The following is a 24,888-nucleotide window of genomic DNA, read 5'->3' as shown; positions in this document are numbered from 1 at the left end:
TTTACTTGTTTTAATCTTCAAAATGTTGAAAGCTGTTAAATAGTAACTAGTATGTAATTTGAACTGTTTGACAATGAGTCAGAGCTGTGTGTTTCCCTGGTGAGGTCACGGTGCACAAACATTATAACCAGTGGGAATCATTTTAAAAAGGGGGTGGTCAGCAGAGATGGTCACCAAGGACCACACATTTGGAAATAAGCTCTCAAGCTTTTATCCTTTTGACAGATATGTACAAATATATGTTCAAGTAACATATGCATTCTTGTCAATAAAGATTTCGGATTGTACACATTTTCACCCTTAAAATAATTATTTACCAAGTGTAATAATGAGTTTCTTTCTCTGTAAACCCTCTTGGATTATTCCATAGTTCATATTGTTTTATCCATGTCAGGCAGTGAAGGGAGGCCAACTTCTCTCATACTCCAGAAAATGCATCTCTGTGTATCTCATCCCCTCCACATTGATAGTCCTCAAAGAGCAGGGAAAGTGTAAAAGAAGTGCTTTCCTGTTCTCATGTCCGACCCAGCTTGATCACACCTGGTGTGTTGTGGTGGTTCTACAGGGCACAAATAAAAAGACAAAATGTTGAAGTAAAGTGATTGAGGTACAATACTTGAGGTACAAACCACTATTCAAATCCATGCTTGTAACTGATTGTTGTAATAAGCTTGAGCATGAGACAGAAGAATGCAATTATACAGTAAGTGTTGTAGTATAATCAGTGTTGCTTATACTCAAGCTCTTCACGGTTCCTCTGATTCCGAAAATGCCCGAGATCAGAGGAAAAAAATAAGCTGAATGCGTAGCTCAATGAATTACGTCATATGTGGACGAGCAAATTGACATGTTACGTCATGATGATGTACGATGATAAGAGCGCCTCTCACTTCAAAAGTCAGAATCGGACAAAATTGCTACGGGTCCACTTGGGCTTGGTGTCGTTATTTGAAAAACCTCTCGGAACGGCTCAGAATCAAACCAAATATCAGGGGTCCATTTCGCTTCGGGTCCGTTTTTTGGAACCATGAAGAGCTTTAGCTCATACTATTCTCCCCAGCCTCAGTTTAGGGGCATAGACATAACTAGAACTGCACTCTGTCGAGTGCCTACTTGCTTGTTGCACACAAGTAGGCCATAAATGGCCTACTAGTGCGAAAGCAGAGCGCGCAAGTGCTGTCGACCGCTACAAACTGTCAAATCTCAGCTTCTCTGTGAAAGAACGTTTGAAATATTGAATTATTATGTTTAGCTATTTGCTACGTACCTAGTTTTTGGAGGTAAAAAAGTAGTATTGTTAAGTATGGTAAGAGACGGCTTTCGATGGTGACGTATATGTCGATCAGTGTCGGGTGGATTAAAGGAAATGCCTCTATGTATATGTATATGTAATTTGTAAATTGATTAGCGGTATACTGTGGTTACTCTGCGCCCCGTTTGATGCGTATGTATTGTAACAGCATATGACGTCAGGGTATAACTGGTATAACTAGCTCTCAATGATGACGTAATAAAGATGTGGATTAATCGGCTTTCGATGGTGACGTATATGTCGATCAGTGTCGGGTGGATTAAAGGAAAGGTGGAAAGGAAATGCCTCTATGTATATATGTAATTTGTAAGTTGATTAGCGGTATACTGTGGTTACTTTGCGCCCTGTTTGATGCGTATGTATTGTAACAGCATATGACGTCAGGGTATAACTGGTATAACTAGCTCTCAATGATGACGTAATAAAGATGTGGATTAAAGGACCCAATGCCAGGGTGTAATTGGTTTTCGATGGTGACGTAATGACGATATGTTTTAGTGTCGGGAGGATTAAAGGTAATGCCCCTATGTATACATGTATGCATACATGTATGTAATCTGACACCACTGCCATATCAAGCACATTACGTAGTCATTACGGTGCATACGTGCAACTATTACTTGCGCGCTCTGCTTGCGCAAGTAATTAGACACCACATTACTTTAAACTTTCTGACTCTATTCACTCAGCAGCTGGATGTACTTCCAATGCAAAAGTGTTTATGTTGGACAGTGGAATCGTTGCTCTCTTTATCACAGTCTACTCTCAGCAGTATTGTCAGTGTTCGAAACGATGCAAAAATGAGAATTCTGTTGAGTGTCAACCTACTAGAATCTTGCACGCCTGCGGCACGCTCGCGTCAACGCCATGTGCTCCGTGTTATTGTTGTTCGATGAATATCATGTGTCTAACCGACCGTACGTTTTAAACGAAGGCAGACAGCGATGTATGTGTTTGGCCACTGACCGTGTTGTTTCTGTGTTGTTCTGTGTTGTTGTTTTTTCTCCATGAATAAGAGAGATAATCCAAGTGCGTGTTGTCCATGCTGGGTACCTTTACTTTGACTTTCAACATGGAGCGACAGAAGTAGAGCAAGGATAGAGAGAGGTAGGGGAAGTACAGGGAGCGAGAGCCCCACTGTGATTGGCCAGTAGTGTAAGAGCCACTGAGCTGGGTTGAAAACGCAAAGGGGAAGCCAGTGACGTATCAGGGCCAGAAAGCACAGACGTGAACGGCAGTTTCGCATACGCCACGGTCTATGACTTGACTTGGCCACCTGAACTGGCGCACAAAATTGTGTGTTCCATGGGCACAAAATTGTGGGCGTGGAATCTCTGAACTGTAATAATAGATGAATGTGTGTATTCTACCCATACAAGCCCAACCCCCTCACCCTCATGGCGGTAGATATCCACGGCAGGAATCGGGACACTCTAGTGTAGACACCAGGCTTCTTGGCCATGGCACAGCCTGTTCCCCAGCTCACCACCCCCAGCAGACGGTACCGGTTGGTCTTAGAGAGGCAGTCGTCTGCCACAAAGGGACCACCACTGTCTCCCTGCACACATAAACCAAAGGTGCACATACTCTACGTCAGGAAGACAGGAACAACCAAACACACTTCAGGCACAGATCTGGGATTCATAAATAGGGAATACATACAGTATAAACTGATTAAACATGCCTAGAGTGGACAAATACACGCAGGTCCACATGCATGCGCACGCACGCACGCATGCATCGGTGTGACTACCAGGCAGCATCCGTCAATGACAGCTGACACCTTCCAGATGAGAACGGGCAAGATGTCTGACATACCAGTGCGTAATTGCATAATGGATCTTACGCACGCACGCACGCACGCACGCACGCACGCACGCACGCACGCACGCACGCACGCACGCACGCACGCACGCACGCACGCACGCACGCACACACACACACACACACACACACACACACACACACACACACAAACACACACACACACACACACAGTTAGCAGTAATTAGGAGAAGCCCTTTTTTGTACGACTTGTGGATGCCTTGATCTCTCCCCCCACACACACAGAATCAAAAATGAATTTCACCCACTCTTACTTGTAAAACCATGATTTGACAATAAAGTTGATTCTTGTTTACATTGTTATGCATACAGCATTGTACAGTACATACAAACATGAAAATGTATAACGTACAAATACACATTGGACACACACACACAGACACACACACACACGCACACACACACACGCACGTGCACAAGCACCACGCACGCACGCACACACGCACACACACACACATTTGGCATCCCAAGTTGTTGGAAGCCTCTTACAACCAAACTGTGTACGTGTCCTAGGCTGCCGAAGATAAACACAAGTAGATTGCACCTATAGCCTAGTTCAATGATGGTCTGGAGGAGCGGCTGGTACTTAATGACTTTGGTCATAAAGGCTTCCTCTAAGCTAGAATCAAAGGTGCAGAACATTTCAAGAATGAAAACTGATCTGTTCTCTTCATTGACCACAACAACATCTGGTGTGTTAGCAGAGAGATGTGCAAAAATGTCAGTATTTTCAGTACAGAGTTGAAACATGGAAGGTTTGACACAGGAATGTTTGTACATTCTCACTCACATGCAAAATGTTTAGATATGTCCTTTGTTATGAGATCAACTATTCTGTCGTGGCGTGCTATATAAAGCCCTTTATAGGCATAACAGCCATTCAGAATGTGTGACATGGTTTCTGTAACGTGCCCTGTGGTGTGATGCAAGCAATGAGGTGCATGGGTGGAGGGGAACCAGAGGGAAAGGTTGAGTTTAGTGGGAAGGATCTGTAGCCTGGCTTTTACTGTAAAGGTGATAATGTCCTCATTGAGAGCAGTGTTCCTTAGAAATGAATGGGAAACAGAATGGTCAGCATGGGGAAGGCAAGCCAGTTTCCCCTGGAGTTTGAGTCCAGTCCAGTGGTGTTGTTGCCGATGTTGGAACATATCCAACAGGGTCCGCCGGGCGCCCTTAGGTGTCAACAGGTGGGTGTGTCCGCTGTAGGTCACTGTTGCTCTAACAGAGGTGAGAGGGTCAGTTATTATGTCCTCAGAGACCTTCACAGTCTCAGAGTCAGGCCAGGGACACACCGGCTTGGACGCAGAGGTCGTTCAAATCCGGCCAATCCGATGAGACTCCGAAGCCTGGGGAGCGAGTGTCCAGTTTCCCACTGGGTTTCCTTTTGAACCCAAGGAAGTGGGGCTGTGGCTCCCTGGCTAAAGGGACCTTGCGTCTTCTCAAATCGAGGAACAGGGAAGATCTAGCTAGCTCCCTAACATCCCTATCATCATTATTCCTTTCCCCCCCACCGCCCACCCCTTTTTTTCCCCCTCACTGTATATGTTTCTTTTCCCTTTTTACCTCCTTTATGATGAATTCCTGTTCTGTCTATAGAAGTGTCTATTTGTACGTCTCTAAATGTTTTGATGATTTGAACATGGTGGACCCTATTGGAAACAAGTGTAATGCTTAATTGGGTCGTCCACTCACAGTTAACAGCCTTTGTATTGAGTTTGTGCTTGAAATGTACTGTAATTCTGCAAACTGTTAATACATTCTTCAATCAATCAATCAATCAATTCAGCATGCTCAATAGATAGACACACACACTCACACACACACACACACACACACACACACACACACACACACACACTGACCTGGCATGCATCGGTGCCACCTTTCTCATAGCCTGCACAGAACATGCTGGTGGTGATCTGGTTGTCATAGTAATCAGGGGCATTGCAGACAGCATCACTGATGATGGGCACGTTGGCCTCCTGCAGAACATCAGCTAGGTGACCTGGGAGTGAGGAACATTACATCCAGTTACTGTACATACTGTACTTTACAAGGTGTACAATAAAGCAGCAATAGATTTAGACCAGGGGTTCTCAAAGTGGTGTGGTCATTTAGGGGGGGGGGGGGGGGGGGGTGCAGGAAAATTTGTTAATATAGAATGAAAATCTGTTTCACCACTTGAACCCTACACTTTGTCTATTTGAAACTTTGCTGGAAAATCTTGAGTCTTTTTTTTCTTTAAGGTTTTGAATAAGTTGTCCCTGGCACAAAATCCTTTCAGATGGGGGTCTGTGGCCAGCTACATGATGGCCAGATCCTTGATATGAAAATGTTAGAGAACCACTGATTTAGAACACACAGGTCTGACCCCACGATGGGACATGAGACACTGATGGACTCACCATAGTATCCCACATTTCCCCAGCCAGTTACTGTCCCCATCTGTCCATCTATCAGTCTCTGACCATAGGCCGGCAGGCAGACAGGCTGGATGTATTCTACACATGCACGCACGCACGCACGGACGCACACACACAGAGGAATGGAGTTAGGAATAATTAGCATAATAATATGAACAGTGAAACTGTTGATAACGTGATCTACCCATAGAGTTATATACAGTGTAATAGAGACGTCACCTCGCATCCACTTGTATTGAGTTGCTCACCCAGGTTGGAACAGAGTGCATTCTGGGATTGGTTATGGGCCATATGTGAACGAGCTGGGCCGTTCATGTATAGAACATATACGTATACTACATTTATTTGCACTTTGTTATGATGCAGCTAAATAAATTATTTTAATAAATGAACAAAACGCAGTACCATGGAGAATTGATTTCTTGGCAAGCAGCGCATCTGGCAGGTAAACATTTCCCCGCTTTAGCTCCTCTGTGACTTAATAATTTCGTCGCCCTACAGTTTCTGAGCCTGTGCAATGTCAGTGTTGATCCCTTGACACAGACCCCCTTTTCAGTTTCTCCACGGGTTAAAAGAAAAAGGATGGTGATGATAGATTAATCTTTTGAGAATCCTCGTCTCTCTCTCTGATTATTACCATGTTGATATTTCACTAAAGGACCTCTGGACTCCAGGACAGAGGAACAGTGACACAGGGATAGTGGGAAGAGTCAGTCCTGTCCTGATCTTTCCTGGTATCATTATGTTGGATAAAAAGGAGCCTTTGTTGTGCTGACTCTGGTCTACGAAACATGAAACCTGAAGCAGGAGAATTACCACAATGACCATGTCTCTCTCTCTCTCTCTCTCTCTCTCTCTCTCTCTCTCTCTCTCTCAACATTCTTTCCCTCTTCTCTTGCTGTCTTCGTCATCCAATCTACAGTAGCTCATCTCACATCAACATAATCATGATGTAATCAACTGTGTGAGCAGGCATTTTCGTTGTGTTGTTTAATTTACATGCTTTGTTGCTGTGGGTGTTTTTAAAATTTGGAAAACTGTGTTTGTGTGTGTGTGTGTATGCCTGCAGTCCTGCACGTGTGTCTTACCGGTGAATGTAAGTGGCTGGGTGAGGGCCAGCACAGCGATGTCCCTGCTGTTGTCATCAATGTTAGCATCTACAAAGGGCAGGTAGCTACTGTGGTAGACAATGGTCCTCACCTCGGCTACATTGGCATTGACCGGTTTATTGTAGATGGAGCCCAGGAGCACACGCCAACGAGCCACATAGCGGTACCGCCTTGCAGGGAGAGAGACTGTACTTTACTACTGTACTTTAATGGTTCTCATAAACAAGTGTTGTATCAACACGGTTGACAAAATCAGACTTTTAAACGGGCCATACGCTCAGTTCTATTACTGTCAATCCATAAGCTATTACTCTGGGAAGCAGTGTGCTGCTGACACGATCCAGCGGTCTGAGATGATGGATCCTCCACACTGGTGTACGCCGTCGTACTGTAAGCTGACCTGCCACGGCCAGCTGCCCTGTCTGGCATCCAAACCTCCCACTATACGGTCCTCTGTCAAGCTGCGTCTTCCACAGTCTGTGGAGGCAATAGTGATATGCTTAATGTCGTAGATCTTGTAGATCGGTTGTACGATTAATTATTTTTAGGCTTAGGCTTCTTAGGCTATACACCAAGAGTAAGAAGGTTTATGCTCAGGGGACCATATTGTACTGTACCTTGGCACAGCAGTGTGAGAACTTCTCTGCTCTCACAGTTACTGAAACAAGACAAGCAGAGACTGGGTTAACTAACAGACCAATATTAAGTTACAATTTAAATGGATTTTGACTTACAGTATTATGTCATCAATCGGTCGAATTTTCTACCTCATTTCAAATTTGTTCTCGATCTATAGGTCTGCCACATACCAAAAACAAGGCAATACAACAGACACCTTGATTTGTCAACCATGTCACATTCATTGGGCGGGGAAGGAAAACAAATAGACTTTAATAACATTTAAGCCACTATGACTTGACAACAAAGTGAGGAGAACAGCAACTAAATGAAAAATGAGCTTTGATCAATTTATTAGCCAATGATAGATAAATACAGGCCAGGTTGTACAAGAGATGTCCAGTTCAGACTGGTACGGACACAGACAGGTGTGAGTTCATTACCATGGGAACAATGAATCTTTGATCTTCTTGCCATAGCTGAGCTCTTCCTCTTTGACACAGAAGAATTCTGCGCCATCGCTACTGGACTCTGGGACTGATGCAACCGAGTAGTTCAACACACTGAAACACACACACACATGGGCGTATACGCGCACACACACACACACACACACACACACACACACACACACACACACACACACACACACACACACACACACACACACACACACACACACACACACACACACACACACACACACACACACACACACGTTAGTCCTACTAACATATCATTGCTGTCAGTATGTCCAAAACTGTTCCTTTTTCATGATTAAAATATGGAAAAGACCGATCTACAAGCTCACAACGTGTCACATCGTGACGTGCGGTGATCTAGTGCAGTGTTTCCCAACCTGTGTGCCGCGGCACTTTACTGTGCCGTTTGATGTGTCCAGGTGTGCCGCCTGATTTGACCGAAAATAACACTAACCCTCCCCCGAAAGCAATATTATAGCTACTGGGCTGCAGGCTTCCTACGGAACAATAGACTCTAACGACCCTCTGCCATTGAAATGTTAATGCTAAAGAGATGCATCCAGAAGACGCTACATTTCGCGCATATGCACGTAGACAGCAGACACATACTCAGTCTATTATAATAAGACCTGGTACTTAAGACACGCATAATAGGGCCCAGTCAGTCCTACATGTCCCGACCCAAACACTGAGGAGGTAAAGTAAACGTGACGTTGTTGTGATTAAACATAATGTGCCACGAAAAATAGCTGTCCAACTGTCCAAGTGTCCATACATGATCGCCTCGTTCGGCCAACAAAATATATATCCCTCCCTCCACAGAAGCGCAGTGATGCCTGATTTATTCTTCGTCGTACACGTGTTCCATGCTGAAAATGGCTGATTTACATCAGCTAGATCAGCTATTTTCAGCACGTGGAAATATGCAGGCTGTGAGAACTGAGACCCTTCACAATAAAAGCATGCAGCTTTCACAAGTTGGCCCATAATAAAGACAAGGAAAAGGATTAAGAATTAGGTGGCATTTCACATTGCATATGAGCTATTTTTTCTCCAAAATGTATTTTTTTTAAAGGAATTATTTTTTTATTCAATAAAGTCTGAGGTTCTATATGGCTATGGGCTGTGGTAATAATAATAATAATAATTCAAAAAAAGAAAGAACGAAAAATAACAAAAATAGTTCATTTTTTGGAACCATGAACTTTAGTTCAAAATATTGAATGATGAACTAAGAACTGAACTAGTTCGTAAAATAAATGAACTTTCCCAACACTGTATATATATATATATATATATATATACTGTATATATACACATACATACACATATGTATGTATATAGCCTATACACCGTATATCTAGGTGTGCCCTGAGATTTTTAGGCTATGAAAACTGTGCCCTGGGACAAAAAAGGTTGGGAAACACTGATCTAGTGCATCTGATATTTTTTGTGTGACAAAATATAAGAAGTTGAAATATGGAGATACAAGGTTTCTGCCCTACAGCGACGATATAACGTTGGGCATTTACAGTAAGTGAAATCTGTGTTCTACATAAATGACATGTGCACATGTCCTGTAATGTATCTTACCTGACAAAGCCCATTTCCTCACAACTAATGCTAGCCAGCAGCTCATTGGTTGAAGAGGAACACACCTGACGCCACCTCTTCTGGGCGGAGTCGAAGACTCGAAGATGCTGGTCATCAGCAGAACTGACCTGGACTGGAGAGAGGGGATTCACTTCATTCATCTATTCCTTTTATCAAAACTAAGTTGATGGGACACAAACATATTCAGTATGTAATTTGTAAACTTTCAAACTGTTTTCCTACAGTCAGTATAGCAAGTGTCCTCTGTTGCTCACCGTCATATAATCCTGTGTCTTTGTCCTTGGTGCAGTATGTGACTGTAGAATGAAAACTGGTTTTGTAAAACATTTTTGATTATCATCATCTTCTTACCATTTTTAAACAAAACAGATTTAGAAATGTATCCTCCAAATAGGGTTTATTTGCACTGCTAAAACACATTAAGAATAATATTGCTCTACAATGTGTGTGTGTGTGTGTGTGTGTGTGTGTGTGTGTGTGTGCGTGCGTGCGTGCGTGCGTGCGTGCGTGCGTGCGTGCGTGCGTGCGTGCGTGCGTGCGTGCGCATGCGTGTGTCTTTTAGTGTGAGTGTGTGGTCTCACCGACAGCCCAGACAGCAGCTCCCACAGCTCCCAACATCATCAGACTCACACACACCCCAAACATCCTACATGGGGTCAACACACAGGTGAGAGCGATCCCCCTGCTGCCTGTACACACACACACACACACACACACACACACACACACACACACATGCACACGCACACAAATGCACATGAAGCATTAATTACTTTACATAAACTGACATGTTCACAACATGCAAAAATGTAAGCATGAATATTATATTGATGTGCACGTCATTATAAATCCCTTATAATCCAATGTGTAAATAGTGAGCCAGTGAGCTAGTGGGTTTGGGTTGGTTGGTATAGTATAGATTCTAGAAAAAAGAACACTCTCACTCCTTTCATTTTCACAATGATGACATCAGCAAAAAAAGAAAACACCTGTTCCAATGCACATGTGCTATCACAGTGTAAACAATACATCTACAATTTGTACAACTGTGCAATGAGAAATGTAATTGTTATGTCCATATCAAATAAATAAACATAAACATAAACATAATATTTATGTTTCTGACTGGAAGCCAGTACCTAGTCAGATACAAGTGGTGCAACATAACTTCAGACTATCACATACTGAAATGAACAAAGGACACAGACTAACTCAATAGTCCAAAGTCTAACTCTTCTCCACCATGCTAGAACAGTGTTTATAGAACATGATGCCATCTGTTTTGCCCTTGTGGTCCCATTGCTGAGTTTGTCAACATGCCCCACATGATATATTTAACTGATGAACCAACTTCGAAATTAACTGCCAATACTTTGATAAACTACCTGACATTTACTGTTTCAAATAATTCCAGTCTTCTTTCCCTCTGTCTGACTGACCCTGCTTCTCCAATAACCTCACCTTCTCACTTTTTTTGTTATATTAGTTTTTATTGGATTTTGTATAGACAAGACAAACAAGACACCATAACACCTTCTCACTTAAAGGGGTTGATGTGATATATTTTTAAAATAAGTGTTAAATATAGCTCTTGCTCTATTGCTACATGGTGTTTGTTCAGTATCAGGGGTTTCACCGTCTCTCCAGCTCTGTAGTAAACATAAAATATATTTTCAGATAACAATTTCGATCAAGAGAGAGAACTGATACAGGATAAACTGGATAAAGTGAAATTGGCAGTGATGACACGATGCTGATAAGCTGATAGTTTATTTTCGTGGCGCTCTCTCATGATTGATTATTATTATTATTATTATTATTATTATTATTATTATTATTATTATTATTATTATTATTATTATTATTATTATTATTTTCATATCACATATAACTTAAAGGTTAGAAGATTGAATGTGTGTACAAGCCAGGGTGTACACAAATCTTTTGGAAACTAACATGGAGTTCCAGCCTGGCCGGGTTCCATGTGACAAAAATAGCAATGTGTTTATTTGGTTTCCAGAACAAGACACTGGATGTGATTTTTAGGTTATGAGCTGATGAAGTAAAACCAAAATGGCAGTTGGCTGTGATATGCTCCTACATTCCAACACAGTTTTCCTCTGGTCAAGACCATTGGGTTCATTGTTCGTTCCTACTAGACAAACTAAAGTACCTCAGACTACAACTCAGAGGTGACCCATACAGTACCTCACACACCACGACTTAAGGTGGCCTTACACTAGCCGATTTTTTTCAATCTGAAATCTGATAGCACCACACACTACAGGATAATCGGAGCGGGGCAGAGCAAATATCAAACATTCTTGATGTTGATCGGGCCGATCCCGATCGCGCTTTGAGCGGCCCCGAGCAGATCGATTGAGTCGGGCACCCCCCGAGCGACAAAAAATGCCCGATTATCGGCTAGTGTAAGGCCACCTTTAGAGGTGATCAGACTCATCAGATCAGACTCAATTCAATTACATTTTATTAAAGTGTCAAATCACAACAAGTTGTCTCAAGACACTTTACATGTAGAGCAGAGAACCGACAGAGATCCCAACCTTCGATCCTCGGCCGGTTCATACCAAAGACAAATGGGACCCAATGCCTCCCTGCTTGGGAGGCAGAGGGACACACTGCATACATAGGGAGGGACACACTGCATACATAGGGGGGGACACACTGCATACATAGGGAGGGACACACTGCATAGTGCATACATAGGGAGGGACACACTGCATACATAGGGAGGGACACACTGCATACATAGGGAGGGACACACTGCATACATAGGGAGGGACACACTGCATACATAGGAAGGGACACACTGCATACATAGGGGGGGGACACACTGCATACATAGGGAGGGGACACACTGCATACATAGGGAGGGACACACTGCATACATAGGGAGGGACACACTGCATACATAGGGAGGGGACACACTGCATACATAGGGAGGGACACACTGCATACATAGGGAGGGACACACTGCATACATAGGGAGGGACACACTGCATACATAGGGAGGGACACACTGCATACATAGGGAGGGGACACACTGCATACATAGGGAGGGACACACTGCATACATAGGGAGGGACACACTGCATACATAGGGATGGACACACTGCATACATAGGGAGGGACACATACATAGGGAGGGACACACTGCATACATAGGGAGGGACACACATACATAGGGAGGGGACACACTGCATACATAGGGAGGGACACACTGCATACATAGGGAGGGACACACATACATAGGGAGGGACACACTGCATACATAGGGAGGGACACACTGCATACATAGGGAGGGGACACACTGCATACATAGGGAGGGACACACTGCATACATAGGGAGGGACACACTGCATACATAGGGATGGACACACTGCATACATAGGGAGGGACACATACATAGGGAGGGACACACTGCATACATAGGGAGGGACACACATACATAGGGAGGGACACATACATAGGGAGGGACACACTGCATACATAGGGAGGGACACACATACATAGGGAGGGACACACTGCATACATAGGGAGGGGACACACTGCATACATAGGGAGGGGACACACTGCATACATAGGGAGGGACACACTGCATACATAGGGAGGGACACACTGCATACATAGGGATGGACACACTGCATACATAGGGAGGGACACATACATAGGGAGGGACACACTGCATACATAGGGAGGGACACACATACATAGGGAGGGACACATACATAGGGAGGGACACACTGCATACATAGGGAGGGACACACATACATAGGGAGGGACACACTGCATACATAGGGAGGGACACATACATAGGGAGGGACACATACATAGGGAGGGACACACATAGCTGCGTAATGGAGCGGAGGCACCGCTCAAAAACAATATGCATTTTACTTCTCAACACCTATAGATCATCATCACCTTAGTTAGATCAACAGGAAACACAACGCCATTGAGGTTAACGCTGCTGATATGGACAGAAGATTATATCAAGTTCAACAGCAATTCATCATGACTGCATTGACTGGCTATACTTGCAACGTTCATACAGGTACCGTATATGGTTTGCCACATCACTAGTCATTTCTCAATTTCTATAGAGAGAAGCAAGTCTATATTTCCCACACACACCCTTTTTTGTCAGACAGTAGGTGCGGTTCCATTAAGCCTTTGCGAAAAAAGGAAGCGTATGTTCATTAAGTCGAAAAAAGAAAAGCGAATTGTCGGTGTTTCCATTAAACTGATAAAATGCGCATATGACATAAGTTCATTAAATATGCAGTAGTTGGCACTGTTTTGCCAGTAAAGTGAGGCTCATGTAAAGTATAGTCCTAATCCATGTTCACACCATTGATTTAGGGATTTGATGGGCTTTCTTTACAGTCAAAGAACGATTTGTTGTGTAATGCTTGTCTTAATATATTCGGGGCACATGTAGCCTATATGTCGCGGGACTCGATTGGAGCATACTGGTCGTTTATACTGTAAATGGATTGCAGCTGCAGCTGCACAACAGTTGTGGATAACTTGTTTCATCGGCTATATAGACTATAGCCTACACGTTTAGGTTGCTTATCTTATGCAATGAATATAAATATATAAGAATAGATGAAGCGTATGCATGGATCGAAATCGAATAGCCTGCAGGGACCCGGCAGCTATATATAAAAGTTTAGTCTACTACGCTACTCGTAGTCCACGTGTGTGTGTGTGTGTGTGTGTGTGTGTGTCTTGCATCCATACAGTAGCGATCCAGATATCAAAATGATCGGATCGCCCCGATCAACTCGGGAGGATTCAGACTTTATTAAAAACCTTTTCCGCAAGTGTTTCCATACACTATTTGCGCATTTCCCTTTTTTCGAAAATGCCTAAATCCGCAACCTCCAAGCGAAAAAGTGTTTTTGCGAAAAATGGAGACTTATTCGCATATTGATGTGTTTCCATCCAGGAGATTTTGCGCAAGAGCCTTAATGCGCATAAAAACGGCTTTATGGAAACGCACCTAGTGAATATGATAGTTGCTGAGCCTGAGCAGCATAAGAGTGCACATTCAAATCCATTCAAATCCCAACAGATATCCTCCTTCAGGTCCACTGAAACATATCATATAACTTACCAATATCAAACATAGTAGACAACTATAGCACACAAATCACCTTCAAACATATCCTAGATGACTTTATATAAATCAAGCTTGTAATACTATTATAGTTAAACTTGGACAATTCCTCTGTGAGAGGGGATGGCGCTGGGAAGATATGTGTTTTTTATTGACCATTTGATGGCCCTGAGCAAGGCAGGAAGTATATAAGAGTGAGTGAGTGGAGACAGACAGACAGGGGGGGGAGGGAAGGAGGGAGGGAGGGAGAGAGGGAGGGAGAGAGAGAGACACCTCACAAAGTTCCGATTATAACTAATTGGAACCCTGGCCATTGTCTGCTAATGACCACTTCAGTTGGATGTAAGCTTAAATCACTTTACTTTTGAATCACAAGCATGGACTGTATCATTGATCACATAAAAAACATCAAAAGGTTAAGAGAAACGCTGCTAGATTTTGAGATATCTTGTGTGCAAGTACATACACATTATGGGCTACAGGTGGTGCTAGAGGAAAGGGCCACAGGGTCACCACAATCAGTAGAGGTCATCATCAGGGGAGCATGAATGAGCCCAACAAATTCCATGGCAATCCAGCCAGTAGTTTTCCACTAAGTAAGTTAGTTCAGCTGGTGGTTCATGAATGGTAACCATATATTGGAAAAAATATTTCTCACTTATTAACCATTTCAGTCAGTACTTCTCAGAAATGCCATTTAAAGGTAGAGCGAAAAGCCTGAAAAATCTAACATCATCACATCTAATTGTGTGGCCTGATGTGAGTCCCATTCAAAGCTTAACTATGTTGCCACTATTTAGAATTAAAATAAGCAATATTTAACTGCATTTTATATATAAAGTACAGTACATGTCCTCAACTAAGTTAAAGTGATCAAAATGGAAGCACACACATCTCCAGAAATTCTACAGGTGCTGAACAAAAATATACGTACAATGAAAAAGAAGGGTTGTCCGCACACTGTGTACCTGCTCCTTTCTCAACTGACGTTACAACCATTCTTTCACATCTCTACAACAGTACCTTTCTTTCACCTATCTCCTTCATTACTGTACCTTTCACTTTGTCTTTCATCTATCTCCTCTGTTACAGTAGGCTACCTTTCAGTTTTTTCTTTCATCTAATGCCCGCTACTACAGTACCATTCACTTTGTCTCCCTCCCTCATTCACCGTCTACAGATTACAAGATATTGTGCTGGCTTGTGTAAATCAAGTCATGGGCATAGAATTCTACAGAACCAGGGGTTAACGGACCGTAGGCTGGCATATACTGCAGACCAGTGGTTCTACAGAACCAGGGGTTAACAGACCGTAGGCTGGCATATACTGCAGACCAGTGGTTCTACAGAACCAGGGGTTAACGGACCGTAGGCTGGCATATACTGCAGACCAGTGGTTCTACAGAACCAGGGGTTAACGGACCGTAGGCTGGCATATACTGCAGACCAGTGGTTCTACAGAACCAGTGGTTAACGGACCGTAGGCTGGCATATACTGCAGACCAGTGGTTCTACAGAACCAGGGGTTAACGGACCGTAGGCTGGCATATACTGCAGACCAGTGGTTCTACAGAACCAGTGGTTAACGGACCGTAGGCTGGCATATACTGCAGACCAGTGGTTCTACAGAACCAGTGGTTAACGGACCGTAGGCTGGCATATACTGCAGACCAGTGGTTCTACAGAACCAGGGGTTAACGGACCGTAGGCTGGCATATACTGCAGACCAGGGGTTCTACAGAACCAGGGGTTAACGGACCGTAGGCTGGCATATACTGCAGACCAGGGGTTCTAAACACTTATTAGAGTACCACGTCAGGCAATGTCTTTCTTTGTCATCATTGCACGTCTCTCTACCTCTCTCTACCTCTCTCTCTCTACCTCTCTCTCTCTACCTCTCTCTACCTCGTCCTCTCTCTCATCACCTCTGCTTCTAAGTTGCTTCTTCATATCCCTCTATTACTGTATCATCCATTTCCTCAATCCTGCCCTAAAGTCTTCCAGGAACTCATGGATTGTGATTACGGACAGGGGTTGAGGGATCAGCGGAGAGAGAGAGAGAGAGAGAGAGAGAGAGAGAGAAGGGTGTAGTGACAGACAACAGGGTAAAAAATGAAAGTGGAGAGAAAAAAGAAAAGACAGAGGAAGGAAGAGAGAGTAGTGAGTAGTGTATGTGAACAGTCTCTAGACAGCTGCTGCAGTATACCGAGCGGTGGTCTTTTTGTACAGTTGGGGGTTCCAGGAAATACCCCCCACATTCCCTCCACCCACCTCACCCCCACCAGCACAGCACTGCCTCTCTGTTCCACCTCATATCCTTTCCTTTCTCTGCTTCACCCAACCCTCCTCCACCCTTCTGCACTGTGCACTCCACAGAACAAACATGCTATTGTCTCCATCTACCTGAGATCTCCTTGTGTGCATGTGTGTGTGCATGAATGACACAGGCAGAGAGGGGGAGAGAGAGAGAGAGAGAGACAGAGAGAGAGAGAGAGAGAGAGAGAGAGAGAGAGAGAGAGAGAGAGAGAGAGAGAGAGAGAGAGAGAGACAGAAAGAGAGTGCACATGTGCAGAAATCCAAGCATGCTGTGGTATTGCAAAGAAATGCTTTGTCTTTGTCTGCTGCATGGTGCATGATACGTATTGTAATTCATACTGTTCACTGTGCAGGATTATTAAACTCTTTCAATATAAATCAATATACCGTAAATCATGTATTGTTGTAATGCATTGAAATCTCGTAAATTCAGTTTATCTCCCCAGCGATAAGCTGAACAATGAGCTTCTCATTTCTGTTTTAGTATGTTTTATTATATGATAATATTAAAAATTAAAACAATACTAACGTTTTGTGAGCTTGTTTATTTTGTATAACTACAGTATGTGATGTAGACTGTAAACTAATTAGACACTGGGCTGGGTGTGACGACACACCTGTTGTGATTCCATACAGCCATCCATCCACACACTCTCGGGAGAGCCTCTGTCATGACAGCACATTTCCCTCTGCTCTGCCTTGCAACATCTTGCCGTCTCTACAATAAACCTGTTGTTTATACCATCTACCTACCTGACTGTGTCCCTCTGTGTCGAAGGAAGGAACCCACAGCAAAGCCACAGAGCCACATGTGGCAAACAAATGAGAGGCCTGCAGTTAATGAGACACTTTTTAGGAACAACCCAAGAGGGATCTCAGCTCATACAGCAAAAATATATGTGTACAGTAAATGTTTTGGGTACACCACCTGCAACAAAGCATTCGGCTTAATAATTTATTTTCTTCTCGGCCATCAGAAGTTACACAAAATATTTATGTGAGAAGCATGTTGTGAGATATGTGTTTTAATTCGGATTTGAATCTCCAGTTGTCACATTATGTCACATTAATACACAGTCCAAATTTAAGACAAGATTATTTAGAGCACCGAAAGATTCCAGATCAAACAGGCGAGTAGCATTTGCTCACAACTAAAAACAGTAGGGATAGGGTTAAGAATGGTCCCTTAACGTTTTGGCATGCCTCTGGTGGCATGGACAGGACATTATGGCTGATTGACAGAGTTGAGTTGAGTTTTTAGACCCCTTTTAGCCACTTTGCTGGACATGCATGTTGTCCTCTGAAGAATTGTTCTTCCCCTCGCACATTTGTGAGTTGTCACTGCTGTATCCTACTGACTCACCTGCCAGTGAGGAGCCAGCCTGCTCTCCGACCACGTGGAACAAACTCAGGAGGACCAATGCTCCGTCGGACCAAACACATGAACCCGGAGCTCCTGACCAAAGTTGAGACAGAGTGTGCCAAGGTTGGCCTTCGGCTGAATGCAAAGAAGACTGAAGTTATCAACTATAGCATCCCTTCGGAACATGCACCTCTGACAACAACAGAAGGCACTGCTCTGAAGGAAGTCAAGCACTTCAAGTACCTGGGCTCATGGGTCAACTCAACCGAGCAAGATGAAGGTGAGGAAGGCATTTGCATGGAGGGCCCTGAACGTATGGAACTCCAATCTCCCCATTCAAATCAAACTCAGCTTCTTCTATGCAACGGTAGAGTCTGTTCTCCTATACGGCAGTGAATGCTGGACCCTGAAGCCAACCCTGCAGAAGTCTCTAAATGGGTGCTACACCAGAATGTTGTGTGCAGTACTTATTATCATCAGCAAGAGTATACCAACATGAATCTGTATGATGGAATGCCAAGGGTGAGCCAGAAAATACTAGCAGCCAGGAGAATGAGACTAGCAGGACACTGCCAAAGACACCAAGAGCTAGCAAGTTAGTGCTGTGGGAACCAACACACAGACACCGGTCACAAGGATGTCCCACATTGACATATGTGGATGTACTCAAGAAAGACGCAGGAGCGCAAAGCACCAACGAGCTGGCCAGATGTATGAAGAACTGGGATGACTGGAAGCAACGATGCAGTGTGAGAACGACGTCTGAGAACGACCTAGACCCCATACACATTCATATGAATAGCAGTGAAAGTGTCACGTTTGGTGACATGTTCTGCATGTGTGTTTTTTGTTAGTTAGTGTTTTCCTGTGATTTTGTAGTTTTGTGTTTTCCTTGTTTCTTATTTCGAGTTAGAGTTTACCTTACACTTGTGTACCTTTATTTTGTAGTATTGTTTTGTGCCTTCCTATCTGCCCCTGCAGTTCTGTACCTGACTTGTCTTACATTGTGATTAGTCTGTTTTCCACCTGTGTCCTCTTAGTCCCCCAGCCTATCCCAGTGTTGATTGTCAGTTGTGTTCACCTGTGTCTATTTAGTCCTTGTCTATTTATATGCCAGTGTTCTCATTTCCCCGTTGATTTGTTGTATGTAGTCACTGTGTTTGGTCCTATTTTTGAGTCCTAGAGCTTGAATTCCCAGTATTAGTTTCCTAGTGTTTCCTCGTGCCTGTTCCTTGTTTCCCTTTGTTGTTAATAAAACCCTGTCCCCTTGCATCTGAACCATCCTGCCTCCCCTTCCCCTACACCTCTCTGCCTTGCACCGTGACAAAGTACTGAAAAACACCTTAACTACAAATGTAATTCATGCATAGACATGGTGACCTCTGACCTCATACTGCAATGCATACCCTGCATTGTCTCATCCTTGGCATGCTGCATGTGCCAGAGCTCATGTATGTGATTATGCATAGAATGGGTACAGTGTACCTGGAAACTCCCTCTCTTTTCATAACTTCCTAGTTCCTACCTACTGTAAACTATCTCTCTCTCTCTCTCTCTCTCTCTCTCTCTCTCTCTCTGTCTCTTTCTCTCTCTCTCTCTCTCTCTCTCTCTCTCTCTCTCTCTCTCTCTCTCTCTCTCTCTCTCTCTCTCTCTCTCTCTCTCTCTCTCTCTTTCTCTATCTCACTCTTCCAACAAAATTACTGTTAACGATAGAAATGGCGGCGAAAAAAAAAGCAACACAGCAACAAACAAGTATAACAAGTGTATGTCACGTGGGAGACACTCTGCATCTGAGAGGCACTCTGGAGGCTGTGTGCATATATGGGGGTGCACATGTGTACTGTATACTGTATGTCTTTCTGTGTGCATGTTCACACATGTACAGTATGTACACAGTAAGCATGTAATAGTCACTGCAACCACACCATGTCTACAATAATAACAGCAACTCCAATGACAAACACACATAGACTCCAGTCCTCACATGTATGTATATTTAAAAACCCACAGGCATGCATAAACAGTGCCACACCTAGCTTAGACTATGCTTCCCTGTAATTCTCAACAGGCGGCTGACAGTCACAAAGTCACTGGGTGGCCTATCTTCCATATGACAAAGCCAGGACAAGGCAACTGGAAGTTCAAGTCGAATGAATAGGAGTAAACATTATGGAATAAATATGTAAATAAGACAAGGAGACATCCTAAATTCAGCCAAAAGGTGAGTTCAGCAAATTAATTTGGGTTACATCAAAGACTATTGTCAATATTATTAAGAATTAAGAATTAAGAATGTAGGAATTTTGAATGAGGTATAATGTTATTTCGTTATGAGGGGTAATAATCTAGGGCATTTCAACTTTTTTATGTCACAGACCACCAAATTGATTTCCAATAGGCCATGGACCTCGATTTCAAATGGTTCTTTCAGCATATATGATGATGATATATTTGACACGTTTAGGTTGAAATTGTACTGTCTAAATGCCATGATTGTACATGAAAAGTAGATGAGTTGTTATTTTGAATCATTGTTAGAACAGTCATTTGTATTGTAATGACTTCTAGTCATTACTATAGTAATAGACTATAGTGAAATTAAACTACTCATTTTGCCTAGGACTACCATGACCAGAACCTAACTATAAACTATAACTTTAAGAACCACACACAACAAATGCTATACTGTGGGTTATAACAGGTTAATAGAAAGTTGGTCATTGGGCAGGTTTGATAAAACTCTAGACGCCACAAATCCATAGGTCCAGATAAAATAAATCATCACATTTTAATACCAGTGGTCTGTTAACACACATGCACATGTTAACACACACGCACGCGCGCACGCACACGCGCAAACACGCACGCACGCACGCAGGCACGCACGTTACGCACACACACACACACACACACACACACACACATTTGTCATACATTAGTAACATTTGTCATACTGACAATGTTAGTGGGCAGTGTGACATTTGTCACACTGCCCACTAACATCCTCAGTGTTTATTTATCCATGTGTGACTCCAAGAATGTAATGTAACCAAATGGACCCTTGTCCTATTTGTCCACTTTGTTACATTCGTACACTCCCATGCAGTGTTACATTGCACAGTGAGACATTTAGTTCAAGCCGGGCTATAAAGAAAGAAATAATCTTATCTTGCTCTCTCTAGAATATCAGTATCCCGTACGTACATTATGATTGTCTCAGTTTTTACTGTTCCAAACTAACAACATAAAGAGCATTATGAATAAAATCCATTATTGTTATTATTCATGACCTTTTGATCCTCACAGATCTCCTCCAGGTGAAAATGTGTTTAAACTGAAGAAGATCCGTGAGTATTGAAACGTCATACAATACACTGTTAATAAACTTAAAATTAAATCACTGTCCTTACAATTCGGCTCAGCACCAAGATAGTGGGACGATATGCATTACACTGATCTTTATGAGTACATAATGAGACATATAGCTGTACTGTAAAAGCTCAGGCTAACACCCTTTATGTGGAAACACTGTATGACTACTCAGCCAAAAGCAACATGACGGGAAGGAACCTAAAGAGTTGGATTATTTGGTTACCTATGTATCTACGTGTTGTTTCACTGATAATTATGATGGAAAGAAAGGTCTCGAAGGAGAACCGATCAGCCAATAAGTTATGCTGTATTGTTTGTACTATGCCAGGAAAGAGTGTTTCTACTAATTTGCCAAATGCAAATTTGGCATCAATGTAGTCATGGAGTTGTATCAGCAGTGGAAACATTTTTTGAATGCTTTTATTGATAGACGAACAGTATACCGACAGGAAATGGGGAGAGAGATGGGGAGTGACACGCAGCAAAGGTCGTCAGGATCGGGACTCGAACCCGCAACAGGCTGGACCACCATCCTATAGGTGCCCAGGCGGGCCGGGCCAGCAGTGGGAACTTTAACCCTATTTGCTGTACTTTGTTGTCCTGTCTACGCTAAATATATTTTGCCAAATAGACGATCTACAAGCTCACAATGCGACGCCTTATGAGACTGTTCTGCTATTTTCGCAGAACATTCTCACCAGAATATAGGGACATAAGTGCATATTCTGTTGAAGAAAATCTAGGCTACCAGCCCTATAGGAAATTGAAAGACAAAGACAAGCCTACCAGTGTCCATTCAGAGGAACACAAACCAGTTAATAGTTAACAGTCAGGATTACCAGTGGTCCAAATCACTGTGTGTGTGTGTGTGTGTGTGTGTGTGTGTGTGTGTGTGTGTGTGTGTGTGTGTGTGTGTGTGTGTGTGTGTGTGTGTGTGTGTATGTGTGTGTGTGTGTGTGTGTGTGTGTGTGTGTGTGTGTGTGTGTGTGTGTGTCTGTGTGTGTGTGTGTGTGTGTGTGTGTGTGTGTGTGTGTGTGTGTGTGTGTGTGTGTGTGTGTGTGTGTGTGTGTCTGTGTGTGTGTGTGTGTGTGTGTGTGTATGTGTGTGTGTGTGTGTGTGTGTGTGTGTGAGAGAGAGAGAGAGAGAGAGAGAGAGAGAGAGAGAGAGATTGAGGGTGTGTGAGACAGAGAGAAAGAGATTGTGTACTACATGGTACTCACCCATCTTCCCATCTGTCTTCTCAGCATACATTCTCTAAAACAGAGTACAGTTATTAGTGATTAGTGATTAGTGGATATTCTCCCTATCCATACCTTCATTAATACATTATCTTCTGCCCACTTCCTTCCTTCCTTCCTTCCTTCCTTCCTTCCTTCCTTCCTACCTCCCTTTGGGCTAAAAGAAGGTAGAATATCCCTCGGTTGTCCCTTCAATCTGATCCAATAAAAATCAGATCCACTTAGTTCAAATATAATACAAATATTAATAATCATAATCATAGTGTAGTAAATCATGATGCTTGTTTGTATTTAGCAGTACGTTTGTAAACGTTTTGCAGTATATGGTAAATAAGAAATACTGATGAGCCAGCAGATCATGTACAGTACAATCACGTGACCACTTTTGCAGTAGTTCACCTATAGGCCTACAGCAGTGTTTCCCAAACAGTGGGTCGGGACCTATTTGTGGGTCGCAGATCAAATTTTATAGGTTGCGAGTATAATACGGTATTTCGAAAGATTTTAAAGGTTTATAAACCAAAAATCTTAAATTTTCATCGATTTAAAAACAATTCCAACATTTTTATATATATTTTTTTTAGATTAAATTAAATATTCTGATCATCTCCATAAATGAATGTAAAGAACGTTTTAAGAAGTAGTGAAAATAGCAGATCTACAAGCTCACAACATAGATGAATAGTCTGGGAGCCACTGACTGACCTACAGTATAGCATATAGGTATTTACTATTTACTCCAAAATTACTTTCTGTTATGGATTTATTCATGCCTAATTGCCTATCATAAACACATCTACAGCTCTATAGGCTAGCATTCTCCCACAACCTTTTGGTCAAGGAGCATACCGGTAGCTCATCCTAATATTTATGATAACTCACATTTAAGCCAGGTTTAGGCTACAAAAAGTGTTCACATGTAGACTGAATGACTGATTTAAAATTCAAATAAGTAATGGTGAATACTTTTAATGTTCATTGTGTAGTAGGCTATTGTCTACTGTTTGGACTGGACAGCTTTTTCATTTTTTTGTTTTTCATTGTTTAGATTTTCAGGAAACCTATTAGGCTACATTATGTTATTATTTAGACATGTGTCCTCTTTCCCAAAACTTTACTTGTTCTTAACTGGTTTCCAATTAATGATCAACAAATGTTCAACAGGACATGGCATGTAGCCTATTATTAACCCCCACCAGCTCACGTTTATTGGACCTTATATTGTACAAAGAATTACACATTAATTTGATATAGACAAATAAGCTATGGGCCTGCAGTAGGCATAGGCTACTACAATGCTACATAATAAAGGTTGCATTACAAAGGGGTGGGGGGGCATTTAAACGAGACCCCCTGCGACATGTCATGAACAACTAAAGCATGGGTTAATCAAGTTCAACAAACCAAAGGGCAACATGAAAGGATATGTCCACATATTCCACCAGAATAATAGACCCTCACACTTTGGTCTAACGCGAAAATAGTAGGCTATTAGTATGTATGGCTATAGAATTTCGGTTAATTTAGCCTATTTTATCATCTGGCGACAATTAAAGCTGTCCAATTCAATTCACGTAGGCCTACACGACCACAGACAGCAACTCGCTAAAATAATAACGTGTCACCTGTTTCGATGAACAAAAAAACGAAGGTGTTGCCTATGGCAGGCCTAGGCTTGATTATTGCCAAAAGTAAATCAAATATGTGGGCTATATACTTACAACAACAAACTTTTGTTTTGGCTGTCGTTTGTGTCTTTAAAAGAATCATAAATGCCTTTTAATTCAAATCCAAAACAGATGTATTCCGAGCCTTCAATCAACCCACGGTCCCTTCTCTTCACAGGTGGCTGGCCCAAAGAAAGAAAAGAGAAAGAAAATGTTGTCCTGACGTTCAGCCGTTTCAGTCAACCAAAACCAACGGCGTCCGCTTCTAATCGAAAAGAGAGAAACATTTGGAAGGTTGAAAGGGAAAAAAAGTACAGTATCAAATAGTTATCCACAGTTTTCAGATAGTCCGAAATAGTTTGGCCGTTTCGCCTTCAACCCGA

At 42.7% G+C, this 24,888-nt stretch overlaps 1 protein-coding gene across 1 annotated transcript; it reads right to left on the bottom strand.

Annotated features, from left to right (window-relative positions):
• Positions 1-22,851, bottom strand: hpn (hepsin; the record flags this gene model as incomplete). The annotated part of the gene is made up of 12 exons (XM_079503984.1): positions 1-559; positions 2,706-2,870; positions 5,020-5,162; positions 5,563-5,658; positions 6,669-6,859; positions 7,001-7,166; positions 7,307-7,347; positions 7,751-7,870; positions 9,383-9,515; positions 9,658-9,699; positions 9,985-10,088; positions 22,817-22,851. The coding sequence occupies 12 exons, from the start codon at positions 22,849-22,851 to the stop codon at positions 515-517; spliced, it is 1,281 nt and encodes a 426-aa protein (XP_079360110.1). The 3' UTR covers positions 1-514.
• Between the last annotated feature and the right edge of the window lie 2,037 nt (positions 22,852-24,888).

This window comes from Electrona antarctica, assembly GCF_951216825.1.
Source record: "Electrona antarctica genome assembly, chromosome: 6".
Classification (NCBI taxonomy): Eukaryota; Metazoa; Chordata; class Actinopteri; order Myctophiformes; family Myctophidae; genus Electrona; species Electrona antarctica.
This window is presented reverse-complemented; position numbering and strand designations above follow the sequence as displayed.